The following is an 18,841-nucleotide window of genomic DNA, read 5'->3' on the forward strand; positions in this document are numbered from 1 at the left end:
CTGTTTGTAGGTAACGCTGGAGTTGTCGCCTGATGTTCCATATGTGCTCGATTGGAGACAGATCTGATGATGGAACAGACTGAGTCAACATGTCGACTCACTGTAGAGCATATTGAGTTACAACAGCGGTATGTGGGCTAGCGTTATCCTGTTATAAAACACCACCTGGAATGCTGTTGATGGATGGCAGCACAACAGCTCAACCCAACAAACTGACGTACATATTTGTAATGAGGATGCGTGAGATAACCGCTAGAGTGTTCCTGTTGCCATACGAAATCGCACCCCAGATCCTAACTCAAGGTGTACGTCTAGTGTGTCTAGCACGGAGATAGGATGGACGCAGACCCTCAACTGACGTCGTAACCAACACAAGGCTATCACTGGCACCGAGACAGAACCAGCTTTCATCAGAAAACACAACAGACCTCCACCCTGCACTCCAATGAACTCTCGCTTGACACCACTGAAGTAACAAATGGGGATGGTTTAGAATGCGCGCTAAAGGACCTGTGTCTTGAAGCTGTCCTTGGAGTAACCGATTTGTAACAGATGGTTGGCTCACTGTGTTTCCGAGTGCCACGCGGCCGTCTTCTTGCGACCGTTCATTCTTGTGACCACCGCTGCTAGCAATCATGCACAGTAGCTACATTCCTGTCGCGTCTTTCTGCAGTATCACACAGAAGGAACATCCGATTTCTCTAATCCCTATTACACAACCTCGTTGAAACTCAATAAGGCGTTTATGATTGCGTCTTTGTCGCCTTCAAGGCATTCTTGACTAACATCGACTTACTGCATCCAGTTTCAAACGTAACTAACGCTCACGACCGTTACAGCATGTATTTAAAGCAAACCCCATTTGCTCGAAATTTGAATAGACATCTTTCAGATGTAGAAAATCTCCTGCCGAGTTTCGTTTATGTCGCGCAACTCCCTGGTATTGCGCTTTTTTCCGGTCAGTGTACGTAGCCGATCTCCAGCATTTTTTCGTTTACCTTTTAATGAGATTTTATAAGTGATTTATTTTCAACAGTGTACGGATTTTTGATTTTTATTAAATAATCAGTACATTAAGTTGGAAGAGGAGTTTATTTTTAGAATTTGTGCAGAGTACTGTCTACTTTTCGCACGTCTGAAGTGCCTTAATCCTATTGTGGTAGCAAGTTGGATTACTTTAATGCTGTCAGATCGCCTATTTTACGACCACAGTATGACTTTTGTGCTAGAACAGTTGCAATAATGGAGTAGTTTTACGGTAGGTTCCTCGACAGTCAGTTCACGCGAGCCAGTTTATCAACATTAAAATTACTGAGGTATAGCCCTCGGGAACTAATGGTTGGAAGGAAAGAAGATTAGACTGCAATGTCCTGTCGACAGAGGTCATTAGAGACGAAATACAGGTTCGTATTACGGAACAATACGTAAGTAGAATCGCCAATGACTTTTTCAAAGCAATCATCCCCGCATTTAGCTGGAGCGATTTAGGGCAATCATGGGAACGTAAATCTGGATAGCTGGACGGGTATTTGAGACGACGTCCTCATGAACAGGAATCCAGTGTGCTCATCACTCGCTCTGACCGATAACTGGAATTCTCTCAGTTAAACACAAACAGCACAAAATACGTGATCCACCGCATGCTCCGACTTAAAATATGTTACATTAGTTACGTAGCAGTAGACACATGTTCGCCATTGCAATGCCCACAAAAAACTGCCAACATTACCTACTAGCCCATTACTGTTTAAGCAAATCATGCATCTACTTGTATCGACATTTTTATGCATGCGTTTAACTTGAGGTACGATTGTTAGTGACTTCCTCAGCAGTTCTGAGATAGACGCCCGCATGTGCATGCCTTCACCTGGGAACAGCTTGGAATCGAGTGGACACTTCACGTTTTGAGTGCGTGTGCGACTAGGGCGTTGTATGTTAGCGTGTACATTGTCCTGCTCTTACTGAGCTTCCGAGCAATCGCGGCGCCACCCTTGAACGCCGCCTCTTCACAATCCCGTTGGAAGGTCGCTCTCACGTCCCTAGAGATGCAGGTGAGGAAAGGGTTCATCGCCGCCAGCGTTTCTGTGAAAAAAGAAGGGCAAGCATTGAAGTCTTTGCTCAATGTCTCTGAAATAACCACCCACTCTTCTTTACACACTGAATTCAGCGTTCTCTAAACAGTTTGGAAACAGCAGATCAAGAATTACAGGCCGCTTTAGCCTTCTAAACTTTATTTCAAACGTTCTTTGAGATGTGATCCGTCTGTACAAATAAATGGAAGACTTGTTAAATTTTCCCCGAGACATTTAAGTTTCATCTTTATCTACGATAATGATGGAAGTTGAAGACATGAATTAAAATTTGTGCCACGGACCTGGGTCCTTTGCTTTCTATGCAGAAATGCTAACCATTTCCAAACATTTCAGTTTAATACTTAACTTTCACGCTGTAGGCTGTGTGTGTTGCCAACTGTCACTGTGTGATTTTCGTTCGCTTGTTGTGGTGAGGTGTATGAATATAATTTGATATGGGTTTTTATGTTTTATCCTGTTGGTGCCACTGTACTTTGTAGAGGGAATCTACAATAAAGTTGTTTAGGTAAAAGTGCACTTACGATGTCCGCAGCTTTTCCGCTGCATGCTGCTGTTCGTTTGTAAATTCTATCACGGGAATTGAAAACGAATCATGATTGCGATGCAGAAAGCCATTGACATCTCTTTCGTAATTTCGTATGGTTCGTTAATAAAGATTATTAGTATTTTGTTTTAGAAGACTGTAATTTAACCACACCGTCGGATTTTCTTTAAAATCGGAAATAAGATATAGTAGGTTACATTACGGGTTGCTGCACACGAAAATGAAGAAACTGCAAAAAGGTGGAAATTGAAGGAGATGGGACCTGGATAAACTGACTAAACCAGAGGGTGTACAGAGTTTCAGGGAGAGCATAAGGGAACAATTGACAGGATTAGGGGAAAGAAATACAGTAGAAGAATGGGTAGCTCTGAGGGATGAAGTAGTGAAAGCAGCAGAGGATCAAGTAGGTAAAAAGACGAGGGCTAATAGAAATCCTTGGGTAACAGAAGAAATATTGATTTTAATCGATGAAAGGAGAAAATATAAAAATGTAGTAAATGAAGCAGGCAAAAAGGAATACAAACGTCTCAAAAATGAGATCGACAGGAAGTGCAAAATGGCTAAACAGGGATGGCTGGAGGACAAATGTAAGGATGTAGAGGCTTATCTCACTAGGGGTAAGATAGATACTGCCTACAGGAAAATTAAAGAGACCTTTGGAGAAAAGAGAACCACTTGTATGAATATCAAGAGCTCAGATGGAAACCCAGTTCTAAGCAAAGAATGTAAAGCAGAAAGGTGGAAGAAGTATATAGAGGGTCTATACAAGGGCGATGTACTTGAGGACCATATTATGGAAATGGAAGAGAACGTAGATGAAGATGAAATGGGAGATACGATACTGCGTGAAGTGTTTGACAGAGCACTGAAAGACCTGAGTCGAAACAAGGCCCCCGGAGTAGACAACATTCCATTGGAACTACTGACGGCCTTGGGAGAGCCAGTCCTGACAAAACTACCATCTGGTGAGCAAGATGTATGAGACAGGCGAAATACCCTCAGACTTCAAGAAGAATATAATAATTCTAATCCCAAAGAAAGCAGGCGTTGACAGATGTGAAAATTACCGAACTATCAGTTTAATAAGTCACGGCTGCAAAATACTAACGCGAATTCTTTGCAGACGAATGGAAAAACTGGTAGAAGCCGACCTCGGCGAAGATCAATTTGGATTCCGTAGAAATATTGGAACACGTGAGGCAATACTGACCTTACGACTTATCTTAGAAGAAAGATTAAGGAAAGGCAAACCTACGTTTCTAGCATTTGTAGACTTAGAGACAGTCCACCATCTCAGTTTTAGACAAAATAGCATTGGAGAAAGGTTTTGACAATGTTGACTAGAATACTATCTTTCAAATTCTGAAGGTGGCAGGGGTAAAATACAGGAAACGAAAGGCTATTTACTATTTGTACAGAAACCAGATGGCAGTTACAACAGTCGAGGGGCATGAAAGGGAAGGAGTGGTTGGGAAGGGAATGAGACAGGGCTGTAGCCGTTCCCCGATGTTATTCAATCTGTATATTGAGCAAGCAGTAAAGGAAACAAAAGAAAAATTCGGAGTAGGTATTAAAATCCATGGAGAATAAATAAAAACTTTGAGGTTCGCCGATGACATTGTAATTCTTTCAGATACAGCAAAGGACTTGGAAGAGCAGTTGAACGGAATTGACAGTGTCTTGAGAGGATGATATAAGATGAAAATCAACAAAAGCAAAACGAGGATAATGGAATGTAGTCGAATTCAGTCGGGTGATGCTGAGGGAATTAGATTAGGAAATGAGACACTTAAAGCAGTAAAGGAGTTTTGCTATTTGGGGAGCAAAATAACTGATGATGTTCGAAGTAGAGAAGATATAAAATGTAGACTGGCAATGGCAAGAAAAGCGTTTCTGGAGAGGAGAAATTTGTTAACATCGAGTATAGATTTAAGTGTCAGGAAGTCGTTTATGGAAGTATTTGTATGGAGTGTAGTCATGTATGGAAGTGAAACATGGACGATAAATAGTTTGGACAAGAAGAGAATAGAAGCTTTCGAAATGTGGTGTTACAGAAAAATGCTGAAGATTAGATGGGTAGATCACATAACTAATGAGGTATTGAATAGAATTGGGGAGAAGAGTTTGTGGCACAACTTGACAAGGAGGGACCGATTGGTAGGACATGTTCTGAGGCATCAAGGAATCACAAATTTAGCATTGGACGGCAGCATGGAGGGTAAAAATCGTAGAGGGAGACCAAGAGATGAATACACTAAGCAGATTCAGAAGGATGTATGTTGCAGTAAGTACTGGGAGGTGAAGAACCTTGCACAGGATAGGGTAGCATGGAGAGCTGCATCAAACCAGTCTCAGGACTGAAGACAACAACAACACGAATCCATTACAGTAAAATTTTCAGGTTGAGATTCGTTGGTTTCGTCAACTCACAACCAAGTTGTCACATTTGAATCTACCCTAAGCGGCTGTTTACGTTACAGGTTAGTCTTGATTTTCCAGTCACTAAAGGAAAATGAAAAATCAGTGGGCAAACTTAGAATTCATAACAACCAGATCAGTGAAAGTTATTCTGACGTTCTCCATATCGAAAACAAATGTAATCAATTTTTATCTTCTAGCGAAAAATCAGATTCAGCGATTCCCTTAGACTGCTGTATACAGTTAACTGATTGGGCACAACCAACGTCAACGAATTTCCAACGTTTGCAAACACACGAGAGCCACCGACACTGTCAGTGCACTTCAGCGTTTTTTAATGTGTAGGCGATGGCAGGTGAAGTAGACATTAAGTTGTTATTTATTCTGGTTATGTTTGACATTTCCGTTATTGTCTTAGTAACCAATATGATGATTAGTTGTTGATTTGGTCACTATTTCCTTGTTCATTGCAAGGGTTCTTTGTATGTGAAAAAATCTCCTGTAATGTTAGAACTTTTGTATTGCAGTTGATCATTCTAATAATTTTCACACCGTATTTATTGTTAGAAGCTTCAGGCGAGAGCTTTGTTAGGTATTCAGCAAAGCTGTTTTCATAAAATCACAAATTTGTAAGTAGAACAACATAGTAATTTAATATTGCAAACGTCGTACTCCAAAAAGTAGTTTCTTACAATATTAGTTTGTAAGGCGACAGTATTTTTCCTTCATACATGTAGTATACCCTTTTGTTTGCATATTTTATTCGATATGGGATAGTGACTGTCTATGGGCGATTGGGTAATTGAGCGTTTCTTTGGTTGATACTGGGTAACACCACGTACTGATATTTGTCTCTAGTGTTGCATGCCTGAGATTCGAGCTGGACGCTGACCGCACGGTGCCGTGGTCATTAGGCTTTCCTGTGAAAGCAGCGATATGCAACAAGGAGTGTAAAATAGAAAACGTGTTTTTCTCTGAGAGTGACGTTTTATTATTCTAAAGAGAACAGAGATGGGGCAACAACTTTATAGCCAGCAGGCGGACTCCCTACGGTGGGCCCGATGACCTTATTCTGGACGCACTTCTGTCCTTAAAAAATATCTGTGGGAACAGCCAGTTGCTGGAAGCCGGGGGTGGAGAGCATCTTACAAGGGCTGGGGAGGGGGGGGGAGGGGAGGGGAGGGGAGGGGGGGATCCTTTGAGTATGAAGGAATGCGCGGCGGTTACGACGGGCAGACACGAGTTAGCATTTCGCAAATCATCTCACAAGAGGTGGCGAGCCACATTTCACACCAAAAAGCAGAGTAATGAATTTGATTGCTAAAGTTCTCAGTCGTGGGAGGAGTTTTACAAGGTTCTGGAACAGTGTTCTGCACGGAGTATGAGCTGCAGGCGACTGACTGGCAGATTTATGACCCGTGTAGTGGGAGGCACTGCTTTTGTAATGGACGCAGGGTTTCATTGTAGAGAGAGCACACAAGCCTCGCTGGAAACTGGCATAGGGGTCCTGCGGGTGTCTAATGGGGACACGTCGCGCAAGGAGCAACTTAGATACTTCGCTCACACGAGCAACTGTGAAGAGTCAGAATTTCCAAAGCGCCCATTTCGCCACTAAGAGAGAGGTAAGTAGTTTCTCTGTAAGCACAGTGACGATTCTTTGCTTCTCCGTGGAGTTTGCGGCACTCTGAATTGCTTTCTCACGAACGAATACACGAGTTGACTTTCTGTTCCTGGCTTATGAAGAAACAGAAATCTTGGGTCGTGATCTGTGTCATACTAAAAGTAGTTCAGCTCTAGGAGTTTGCAGACTGTCTCTTACCTCCACTGTGTGTACAATTTATAGGTACGAAACGGACATCCTCTGCACGGCAGCAAAAAGCACCAAGCAGATCGACGCTGCAGAGTGACTTATTCTTGCAGCATTAATCGGTGATATACATGGCTCGGCAGATACGGAAACTGTCACAGTAGACGTGTTGAGCTCCACTTGCTTCTGCTCTGAGGTCTATGCTGTCAGTGCCCGTCAGGGTAGGGGCCTTCTGTTTCAGGGGGCTTATCGATGTCTACCAGTTTAGTGTGTCCGTCTGATAAACAATAAACAGGGGCACGATTTTGAGAAAAATCGCGTATGTTCTACCGACTTCAATGCCAGCGTAAGAGTGGGATTTAACATACTGTATACGTTCTTGCATTTTTCTGTTTGAAAATAATTTAACAGTATATATTTGTTTCATTGTAGCAGGATACTTAGCCAACAATGTCCATCTCCAAAGCAAGTTAGAGCAGAATATTCTGACGACTAGATATCGAATGTATTCCTTTAGGAGTAGGTTGTCAATGGAAAGGTTGTTTTTAATTCGCTTATAAGCATGATATTTCCTTTGGACAACCATACATACATACATACATACATACATACATACGCGAAACGTACACAAACAGCACTGCTTTTTACAAGACTTTTGTATTCTTATTGTGAAGTAATTTGTATGGAACATTACATGACAAATTTATTATATAAACAGATCTATTAAATCCCACTGAACATGCTTCTAAATATGGAGAGAAAAGTACGTGACATAAAACAGCCTTTCATTTAGTTCCACTGATGGACCCCATGTCAAAGAATGTAGAAAAAGAAGAACTACGAAAAACATAAAAATTAAGATATTACAACCATGTCAGACATTTTGCTTTCAAGATATAAAACCTTTCAAGCATGTCAGGTTCAGTAAAACGTAAAATTTAATTCCAAGTTACTCAGTGTAAGGCCTCAACAGTTCCTTCATAGCAGCAAGGAAGAAGTTCGCAGAAGAAACTTTCTTAAAAAGCGAAATTAAATTGCTCGATGCCAAGAATGTGTGTGACATTATTTGCATTTATTATTATTATTCTTTACTTTCTCAGACGTTAAGTCTGGTTAAAAATGAAAAGTGACGCGGACCTTGATCAGGCGTCACTTCCTTTTAACTGTATGGTATGTGTTATATTGCATTTAGGAACTTTCGGGTAATTGAACATGTATCAATAATTACTGATTTCTGTAGTTGTATATATACGTTTGGATGTAGCTCTATTGCATTGATGTACTGGTGGATATTGTGTGGTAAGACTCCTGTAGTTGATAGTATAATTGGTATGATGTCAACTTTATCCTGATGCCACATGTCTTTGACTTCCTCAGCCAGTTGGATGTATTTTTCAATTTTTTCTCCTGTTTTCTTTTGTATATTTGTTGTATTGGGTATGGATATTTCGATTAGTTGTGTTAATTTCTTCTTTTTATTGGTGAGTATGATGTCAGGTTTGTTATGTCGCGTTGTTTTATCTGTTATAATGGTTCTGTTCCAGTATAATTTGTATTCATCATTCTCCAGTACATTTTGTGGTGCATACTTGTATGTAGGAACTTGTTGTTTTAAAAGTTTATGTTGTAAGGCAAGCTGTTGATGTATTATTTTTGCGACATTGTCATGTCTTCTGGGGTATTCTGTATTTGCTAGTATTGTACATCCGCTTGTGATGTGATCTACTGTTTCTATTTGTTTTTTACAAAGTCTGCATTTATCTGTTGTGGTATTGGGATCTTTAATAATATGCTTGCTGTAATACCTGGTGTTTATTGTTTGATCCTGTATTGCAATCATGAATCCTTCTGTCTCACTGTATATATTGCCTTTTCTTAGCCATGTGTTGGATGCGTCTTGATCGATGTGTGGCTGTGTTAGATGATACGGGTGCTTGCCATGTAGTGTTTTCTTTTTCCAATTTACTTTCTTCGTATCTGTTGATGTTATGTGGTCTAACGGGTTGTAGAGGTGGTTATGAAATTGTAGTGGTGTAGCCGATGTATTTATATGAGTGATTGCTTTGTGAATTTTGCTAGTTTCTGCTCGTTCTATAAAGAATTTTCTTAAATTGTCTACCTGTCCATAATGTAGGTTTTTTATATCGATAAATCCCCTTCCTCCTTCCTTTCTGCTTAATGTGAATCTTTCTGTTGCTGAATGTATGTGATGTATTCTATATTTATGGCATTGTGATCGTGTAAGTGTATTGAGTGCTTCTAGGTCTGTGTTACTCCATTTCACTACTCCAAATGAGTAGGTCAATATTGGTATGGCGTAAGTATTTATAGCTTTGGTCTTGTTTCTTGCTGTCAATTCTGTTTTCAGTATTTTTGTTAGTCTTTGTCTATATTTTTCTTTTAGTTCTTTAATATTTGTATTATCTATTCCTATTTTTTGTCTGTATCCTAGATATTTATAGGCATCCGTTTTTTCCATCGCTTCTATGCAGTCGCTGTGGTTATCCAATATGTAATGTTCTTGTTTAGTGTGTTTTCCCTTGACTATGCTATTTTTCTTACATTTGTCTGTTCCAAACGCCATACTTATATCATTGCTGAATACTTCTGTTATCTTTAGTAATTGGTTGAGTTGTTGATTTGTTGCTGCCAGTAGTTTTAGATCATCCATGTATAGCAAATGTGTGATTTTGTGTGGGTATGTTCCAGTAATATTGTATCCATAATTTGTATTATTTAGCATGTTCGATAGTGGGTTCAGAGCAAGGCAGAACCAGAGAGGACTTAATGAGTCTCCTTGGTATATTCCACGCTTAATCTGTATTGGCTGTGATGTGATATTATTTGAATTTGTTTGGATATTAAGTGTGGTTTTCCAATTTTTCATTACTATGTTTAGGAACTGTATCAATTTAGGATCTACTTTGTATATTTCCAATATTTGTAGTAACCATGAGTGGGGTACACTATCAAAAGCTTTTTGGTAATCAATGAATGCGTAGTGTAGCGACCTTTGTTTAGTTTTAGCTTGATATGTCACCTCTGCATCTATTATCAGTTGCTCTTTACATCCTCGTGCTCCTTTGCAACAGCCTTTTTGTTCTTCATTTATAATTTTGTTCTGTGTTTTATGTGTCATTAATTTCTGTTTAATGATTGAAGTTAATATTTTGTATATTGTTGGTAGGCATGTTATGGGGCGATATTTAGCTGGGTTCGCTGTGTCTGCTTGATCTTTAGGTTTCAGATAAGTTATTCCATGTGTAAGTGTATCAGGGAATGTGTCTGCAATGTAACTGTTAAATAATTTAGTTAGATGTGAATGTGTTGAGGTGAACTTCTTTAACCAGAAATTTGCTATTTTATCATTTCCAGCGGCTTTCCAATTGTGAGTAGAATTAATTGCTTGGGTGACTTCATGTTGCAAAATTATCACTTCAGGCATTTGTGGTATCATCTTGTATGTGTCTGTTTCTGCTTGTATCCACCGTGCATGCCTGTTATGTTGTACCGGGTTAGACCATATGTTGCTCCAGAAGTGTTCCATGTCTGTTATGTTTGGTGGATTGTTTATTTTAATGTGTGTGTTATCTATTGTCTGGTAAAATTTCTTTTGGTTTGTGTTGAATGTTTGGTTTTGTTTCCTTCTATTTTCACTTTTTTTGTATCTTCTGAGTCGTTTGGCTAATGCTTGTAATTTCTGCTTCTTTTCGTCTAATTGCTCTGTCGCTTCTTGTTGTGAGATTTTACCTAACCTTTTTCTTTTTTCTGACATTTCATTTCTTATAAATTGTGTTAGCTGTCCGATGTCTTTTCTCAGTTTTTCTATTCTGATCTGTAGCCTGTGTTGCCATGCTGGTTTTGTGGGTTTCTTCTGTGTGTTGGTTGGTTCTGATCTCTGTCTAGTGTGTATATTTAGTGTAGTGAGTGCTCCTATATAAACCAGTAATTGTAACTCTTCCATAGTTGTGTTTTCATTTATTTTGTTGTGTATGATTGTGTTGATAGTTTTTATTGTTGTTTCGCCTTGTGGGTTATTTGGTGGTCTATGCAAGAATGGTCTTATGTCTGTATTTGTGTCTTTGTATTCTATATATGTCAGCTGAAATTTTTCTTCTATATCTAACATGTGTGTCACTTCGTGTTCTATTTGTGCTTGTTCTAGTTATAATTATAATTATAATCATAATTATAATTATAATTATAATCATAATTATAATTATAATTATAATCATAATTATAATTATAATCATAATTATAATTATAATTATTATTATAATGATAATTATTATTATAATGATAATTATTATTATTATTAAAACTGATGATTAGCATGATACAGAAAACATCACAGGAAAAAACACGAACACTTTCTAAAAAAGGAATTAAAGAATTAACTAAGAAAGAAACGACTGTTAGAAAAAGGGCTCCGCCACATCAACGAGACAGACTACCAGTACAAAGAAAATTTGATTGGAGAAAGAGAAAGAATCCTAAGAGAGTAAGAGAAACAAGAAGATACTCCTATATATGTACAATCCGAAAAATAGTGAAGAATGAAACGAGAATCATAATCATACCAAAGAAAGACCACAGCAGTAAACTTCAGATAGATACCACAAAGAAACTAAAAGGAAAAAATTCATTCCAGTAACATCACAGTCACCAGAGGGAACACAACAGCACTATTCAATAAAGAGTAATATGCAAACGAAACCAAAGAATTCAGCTCTTTAAAGGGTATCGCTGAAGTGAAATCTTGTCCTATGGCATATTTCCTGACACACCAACAACAACGTCAAGGACGTAAAACCTGCTTTATATTCACGGAGAACAACAAACAATACATCGTATACTAAGTGTATGAGGCTAACACTGTGAGCGACCTGACGAAGCTGTGTTGTTCTAGTTGTATAGAATGATGTTTTCATCTCTTCCTGACGTTTAAACCGAGTTTGAACTCCGCACAGTAACCACGTGATTTTTTATAGTGCCATCAGGTAAGTTAGCTTTTTGTTGTTACGAAAATGGAACAGTGGAATTTAGAGCAACGTTAAGCCGTCAAGTTTTTTGTTGAATTAAGAAATCAACGAGTGTGACCTTTGAAAAGCTGAAACAGGCCTATTGGGAACATTCCTTACCAAGAACATGTTCTTCGCGGGCACAAATCATTTTTGTAAGGCGGAGAACACGTTGAAGATGAACCTTGCTCAGGAGAGCTTCAACTTCAACGAGAACGACGAACGTTTGCGTGCTCATATGAGATCAGACCTTCAGGCCAAACTGTCAACTAAAGGTTTTACAAAGATGTCCTTGAAACGATCAGGGGAAACACGAATCGAGTGGAACTGGACATTGCAGAAAAGTGGATACTGCAACATGACAACGCCTCATATCACACGGCCACTTCCATCACTGAATATTTGACTTCAAAAGCATTCCTGTTGTTTCACTGCCCTCCTATTCACTTTGTGTGTGTCGTTGTGACTTCTCTTTTTCTCAAAATTGCAAATGTCTTAAAAAGACGTCGTATTGGGATTCTTGAGAAAATTCAAAAGTGTGTCCGACATGTTGAAAGATCCACCAGTTGAAGCCTTTCAGCGCTGCTATAAGGACTGGGAACAAAGATTCCACCAGTGTATAGCTGCAAAAGGAACTATTTTGAAAGGGACAGCATTGTTGTTTGAAAAATAAAAAGTTTGATAGACAAAAGTCGGTCATTTTTCTCAGACATCTCAAAAAAGAAAGGAATCACTGACGTTCAGAAGCCAATCGGAAATACACAAATGAAAATTTCCATGAGACATCTCACATTTTATGAATGCACCATGATACTACATGGCAAAACAAAAAACAAAAATATGGTTGCTTGGTGAACTGAGCGAGGGGGGAGGGACGAACAGGAAATAATGAGAATATTACGCAATAAACAACTGAACAGTGAAAAATACAAATAAAAAGCTTACACATTCCACATGCAGCTTAGCTGATTTATTCGGACGGAAATTGTAGACAATATTAGTTGAAGTGAACTGACTGAGATAAAATATTAGAGAAATAACTAAAACACTTAAAGTCATCAAATCATAAAATTATTTAATACTGGAAAAGAAGTACTACAGAAAGACAGCCTTCTAGCGGGATCCTCAACATCTGAAGCATTGGCAGAAATTTGCATCAGCCATATAAAAAAAGCAATATTTGCTACAAAAATCAGAAAGAAATGACACTTAATTGGTGTATGTTTGTGGATGATATAATTTGTATGGTAGACGAACCAGTAGAGACTGTCAGGAAGACATGAACAGTGTACATAAGAATATCCAGTTCAGACATAAAAAGGAAAACAAATACACTTCTTGGGCACAACAGACAGTCAGAATACCTGATATATACAGAAAGCCAACAGCAAAATACACCAATACATATACCATATGAAGCTATCTGCAAAACCACATACTAGCAGCTCTTTAACACATGATACACAGGCTGGAAGTCCTGTTCAGTTGAGAAAACTATGCCAAAGAACTAAAAACAATATGATCCATAGCCAAAATAAATGTAACAACCCTATGATAAAGAGACACCCACAAATCAAAATACAACAAAAAATGAAAATAATTAGGACATAAGCACCACAAAACTTCACAACCAACACAGACACTATGTTATGCACAAACAAAGAACAGGAACGATCATGAAGTGACGAAAAAAGGTACACATTAACTTACAAAAACAAAACGCAGGTAATACCAATTATACTGAAGAAACATGGATTACACATAGTACACAGGCCAAGAAAAACACTCCAGTCGCATTTACAAGAACCAGTCGGTAAACCAGACCATTACCAAGGAGCTGCTGTCCACCAGATAAAGTGTCGAAATTTCAAATCAATTTTTCTGGAATGAAACGCAGAAATTTCAAACCTACATATAAAAAACACATGAGCTGGCAGTATGGACAGTCATTCCACCTTTAATAAACACCTAATAAAACTTTGCATTAACTATTTGGCGTGGAACAGGATATGGAAATTATTAGAATGATTTATTAGAACAGGAAACTCCCAACATTACAGGAAACCTTTCACATACATAGAACCTTTCAATGAACCCAATATACGATAGCTATTCGGAAAGTAAGTCCAACTGGTCGCGAAATGGAGACCACTGTGAAAATGAAAAACGTGTTATTTGCAACAGTTAGCTACTACTCCCAGCTACTTATCTACACAGTCGCCGATCAGATCGACACTTGCGTAGCGTTTTACTAATTTTCCAATACCCTCGACATAGAAGGCAGCCGTCAGGGCTTTCCACCTATTGTCTACGATGGTCTACAGCTCGTTGTATGTACCAAAATATTGTCTTCATAGCCAGCAGATCATGTGAGCAGAGATGAATCGGCTAAGTCGAGAGTTTTCATTGCTTGTGTTAGTGCTTTTACCGTGTGAAGAGTGGAGGAATGTTGAGTGGCACTTAAGATAGGTAAATAAATTAGTGAAATCCATGTGAAGTGAAGTAGAAATTAGAAAATAAATGAAAAACTTAGTTTAGTTTAGAAGAATTACACACTGGCAAACAGTGGGCAGGGCAGCAGTGACAGAAGAGCCAATGACCATGAAGTCACCAAGTTCAGAAGAAGCCATAGACCTCCCCACATAAGCGGACGCTGTCGATTCAGCCGTCAGGGCATCGCCCGACCGGCTCACGTGTTTCTCAGTTGTCACATGTGATCAAAGGCCATCGCCTACATTCCAAGAGCCAATGACCGACGTTAAGAAGATTCTTCGAGAAGCTTTTCAACGTGACAGAGGAGGCAATGACCGTGAAGTCTTTCACCTCCGGCGAACTGAAGTGAATAAATACGTGAGACGCAGTGGGCCCGACAGGAAGAGTAGTTTTCAGTTCAGTTTCGGAGCTGAAGACCGTCATGCAGGAAGTGACTACATCGTACACAGAAGCGCCAAGTCCGCCGCTGTAATGGAAAAACAAGCAGCAGCCTCGCCGCCAGAAGACAGAAGTTAGAAGGTATTTGAAGACTTATTTTTACATACCCGGGTGACTCGTGAGGATGGGAAGGAGACGGCGTCACATCAGCAGTCACCCGTGAGCTGGTGATGAAGATCTGGCAGCAGAAGACTGGCCAGCTGGAGTCCGTTGTTCGAGTCTGGGACACTGGCCTTCCCCCGTCGCGCCGCTCCACTGGCCGACGCACACCACTGACACACGCGGCTGCTTAGAGAAGAGAAACACTGGGACGCCACATCCAAGGTTGGTTGGTTGTTTGAGGTTTAAGGGACCAAACAGCAAGGTCATCAGTCCCTTGTTTCAAATATGGTCCAGTCCGCTAATGGGACATCTCAGGAAAGTCAGATCAATAAAAGGGAAAAAGCTAAAAGCGTAAAAGGGCAATCATGTTGTCAATGGTAAAAACAAAATGAGGGAAGTCAGCAAGAGAACGAACCCAACGCTATTCTGAAGCAGCATAGGCAAGACCACCTGTGACTTAAAAGGTGCAACCGTAGGTAGAAGTACGTATGGGAAAAGGAGACTAACCAATCCTTTAAAAAAAAGGGGTATAAACAGAGTAAAGGGGGAAGAAAAGATGATATCTGTTAGGGAGGTGAATCGGGAATCTCCAAACACTGCTTACAGTGGGAGACACCCAAACACTCACCGCCCTGCCCCAACACCAGAGAGAGATTAAAAACCTTAAAACTGAGAATAAAACACTTTCCCGGAAGAAACCGAGAACCAGAGAGACCATCCGGGAATCGTCAGCCAACATCAAAGGTAAAGTGTGGGGGAGTCTGTACTTAGCACGCAGAGCCAAAAGAAGGGGACATTCAACCAAAATGTGGGCTACTGACTGGAAGGCTCCACAACCACAAAGTGGGGGTGGCTCCTCACGCAAAAGAAAACCATGGGTCAGCCTGGTATGGCCAATACGGAGACGACACAGTGTGGTCAAGTCCTTTCGGGAGATGCGAAAGGAAGAACGCCACGAGCCTGGTGTTACCTTAATGGCACGAAGTTTATTAGACAGGGGAGTAGCCTCCCAAGAATCGGCCCATGACTGTGCGAAGTGGTATTTGATGTAAAGCCGTAAATCCGCTGCAGCAGGGGTTACAGAAAATGGGGGGTAAGTGACTGCTCCCCCAGCCAAACGATCAGCGAGCTCATTACCCGGGATACCAACATGGCCAGGGACCCAAAGAAAGTCAATGGAGCAAGCAGCACGGTGAATATCAGCGAGATGGTCATGGATGGCAGAGACCAAGGGATGGCGCGAAAAACACCGGTCAATAGCAAGAAGGCCACTCTGAGTCCGTACATATCAAAACGCGGTTGTGGTGGGACTGTTTAATAAAGGTAAGGGCCTGGGAAATTGCCATCAATTCCGCAGTAAACACCCCACATGTAGGTGGCAGCAGATGATTTTCCGTTCCAACAGAGGACGTGAAGGCATACCCCACATGATCAGCAGATTTAGAGCCATCAGTGTAAAAAACAACAGCATCCCGAAACTCCCATAAAATTTGGCGGAAAAAGGAACGGAACACCACCGGGGGGATGGAATCTTTCGGACCTCGGCGGAGATCCATCCGAATTCGAGGCCAAGGAACTAACCAAGGGTGGTGGAGGGGAGCGAGCGAGGAAGACAGGACAAAGAAGGAAGCTGAAAATCACGGCAAAGAGACGGAAGGCGGAGCCCAACCAGTAAAACTGCCCGTGGGCGGGAGTCGGGTGGGCGACGTCCATGGTCAGGGAACAGGATAAAATAGGAAGGATGATTGGGAGAGGAACGGATAGCGAGTGCATAAGACACCAGAAGCTGGGACCGCCGAACAGAAGGGGGGCGGGGGATCCCAGATTCAACCAGGAGACTATCAACAGGGCTAGTAGGGAAGGCACCGGTGGCCAAACGGATACCACGATGGTGGACTGGATCCAGCACGTGCAGTGTGGAAGGAGCAGCTGAACCATAAACTTGACAACCATAGTCCAAGCGAGACAGAACTAGAGCACGATAAAGACTGAGAAGAAGGGAACGGTCCGCACCCCAAGAGGAGTGGGCAAGGAAGCGAAGGACATTGAGCTTACGGAAACATCCTACCTTCAGGAGTCTGATATGGGGCAGCCAAGTGAGCTTGTTGTCCAAAAGACCACCCAGGAAACGAAACTGTGGGACCACAGGCAATCGTTGGGCATCGAGGTAGATCTCTGGATCAGGGTGGATCGTAGTACGGCGACAGAAGTGGACCACCCGCGATTTTAGAGGAGAGTATTGGAACCCATGTGAGAGAGTCCATGCAGAGGCACGCCATATAGCTCCCTGGAGCTGCCGCTCTGCAGATGCCATCGAAGAGGAACCAACCCAAACGCATAAATCATCCGCATACAGCGCAGGGGCGACCAAAGGACCGACAGAGGCCACAAGTCCATAGATAGCATTGAGGAAAAGAAGGACACTCAAGACAGAACCCTGTGGGATGCCCGTCTCCTGGGTCCGTGGAGAACTAAAAACAGTACCAACTCGAACTCTGAATGACCGATGGAACAGGAACTGGCGGATAAAAATCGGGAGTGGGTCCCGAAGACCCCACTGATGAAGGGTAAGTAAGATGTGATGGCGCCAGGCCGTGTCATAGGCCTTGCGAAGGTCAAAATACACTGCAACCAAATGGCGGCGCTGGGAAAAAGCTTGCCGAACTGCGGATTCCAAGCGAAGTAAATGATCGATTGGAGACCGTCCCTATCGAAAGCCACACTGGTAAGGGGACAATAAATCCCAAGATTCTAGGACCCAATTGAGCCGACGGGCTACCATCCGTTCAAGTAACTTACAAACAACATTGGTCAAACTAATTGTCCGATAGCTGTCAACAGATAGGGGATTCTTACCAGGCTTAAGGACAGGAACCACGATGCTATCCCTCCACTGAGAACGGAAGTCACCCTGGAGCCAGATACGGTTAAACACCCGAAGAAGATTTTGCCATTGTGGAGCAGAGATGCTGAAGCAGTTGGTTATGAATGGAATCTGGGCCAGGGGCCGTATCATGAGAAGAAGATAGAGCAGAAAGAAATTTCCATTCAGTAAAAGGTTCGTTCTAAGATTCTGACACAAGGGGCAAAACATAAGGTGAAAGCTTCAGCCCGCTGTTTCTGGTGAAGGAAAGCAGCTGGATAGGAGGCTGGTGCTGATGCCACTGCAAAATGGGTCGCAAGATGTTCTGCAAGAACTAATGGGTCCGTACAAAGGCCATCTGGGAGGTAAAGACCTGGGAGGGTGGACTTGCCGATGGCAACCTTGGAGAGAGCGAAGTGTAGCCCATATCCGTGACAGAGGGACAATAGAACCAAGGGAAGAAACGAATCGTTCCCAACATATCCGCTTGCTCTGTTTGATTAAATAACGGGCTTTAGTGCAGAGGCGTTTAAAGGTAGTAAGGCTGGCTACCGATGGGTTCCTCTTAAAGTGTTGCAAAGCTCGACGGCATCACGGATGGCAATAGCCGTACTCCACCATGGGACTTTCCGGCGACGAAATGGTCCAGATGAGCGCGGGACAGCAAGGTAAGCAGAGCGAACAATCGCGTCAGACACGTCACGTAGGACGTCATCAATACAACCCGACAAAGAGCGAGAAAACACGACCTGTGCAGTGTATAGAGGCCAATCGGCGCGTTGGAAAGACCAACGAGGTAACCTGTCCATTGTGGATCGGAAGGGAGCGAGATAATCAACGGGAAATGGTCACTATCACGAAGGTCGTCGTGTGGCGACCAGTGTAATGAAGGGAGGAGAGAGGGAGAAGAAAGAGAAAGATCAATGGCAGAAAAAGCACCATGACCGGCACTGAAATGAGTAGGGGAGCCATCATTAAGAAGGCACAAGTCGTGGTCTGCAATAAATTGGTCTATAAGAAGACCTCGTCTAGATGGAAAGGCACTGCCCCACAAAGGATGAT

The 18,841-nt window shown here is 41.6% G+C and overlaps 1 protein-coding gene across 1 annotated transcript in view; it reads right to left on the reverse strand.

The window, feature by feature from the left end:
* Positions 1 to 1,897: 1,897 nt before the first annotated feature.
* LOC126260437 (juvenile hormone acid O-methyltransferase-like) overlaps positions 1,898 to 18,841 on the reverse strand; it is a 69,551-nt gene continuing 52,607 nt past the window's right edge. Inside the window, exon 4 of the mRNA XM_049957766.1 lies at positions 1,898 to 2,082. Coding sequence (XP_049813723.1) covers positions 1,898 to 2,082 — 185 coding nt within the window. The remainder of the gene's footprint in view (positions 2,083 to 18,841) is intronic.

Source organism: Schistocerca nitens, chromosome 5 (genome assembly GCF_023898315.1).
Source record: "Schistocerca nitens isolate TAMUIC-IGC-003100 chromosome 5, iqSchNite1.1, whole genome shotgun sequence".
In the NCBI taxonomy this organism is placed as follows: Eukaryota; Metazoa; Arthropoda; class Insecta; order Orthoptera; family Acrididae; genus Schistocerca; species Schistocerca nitens.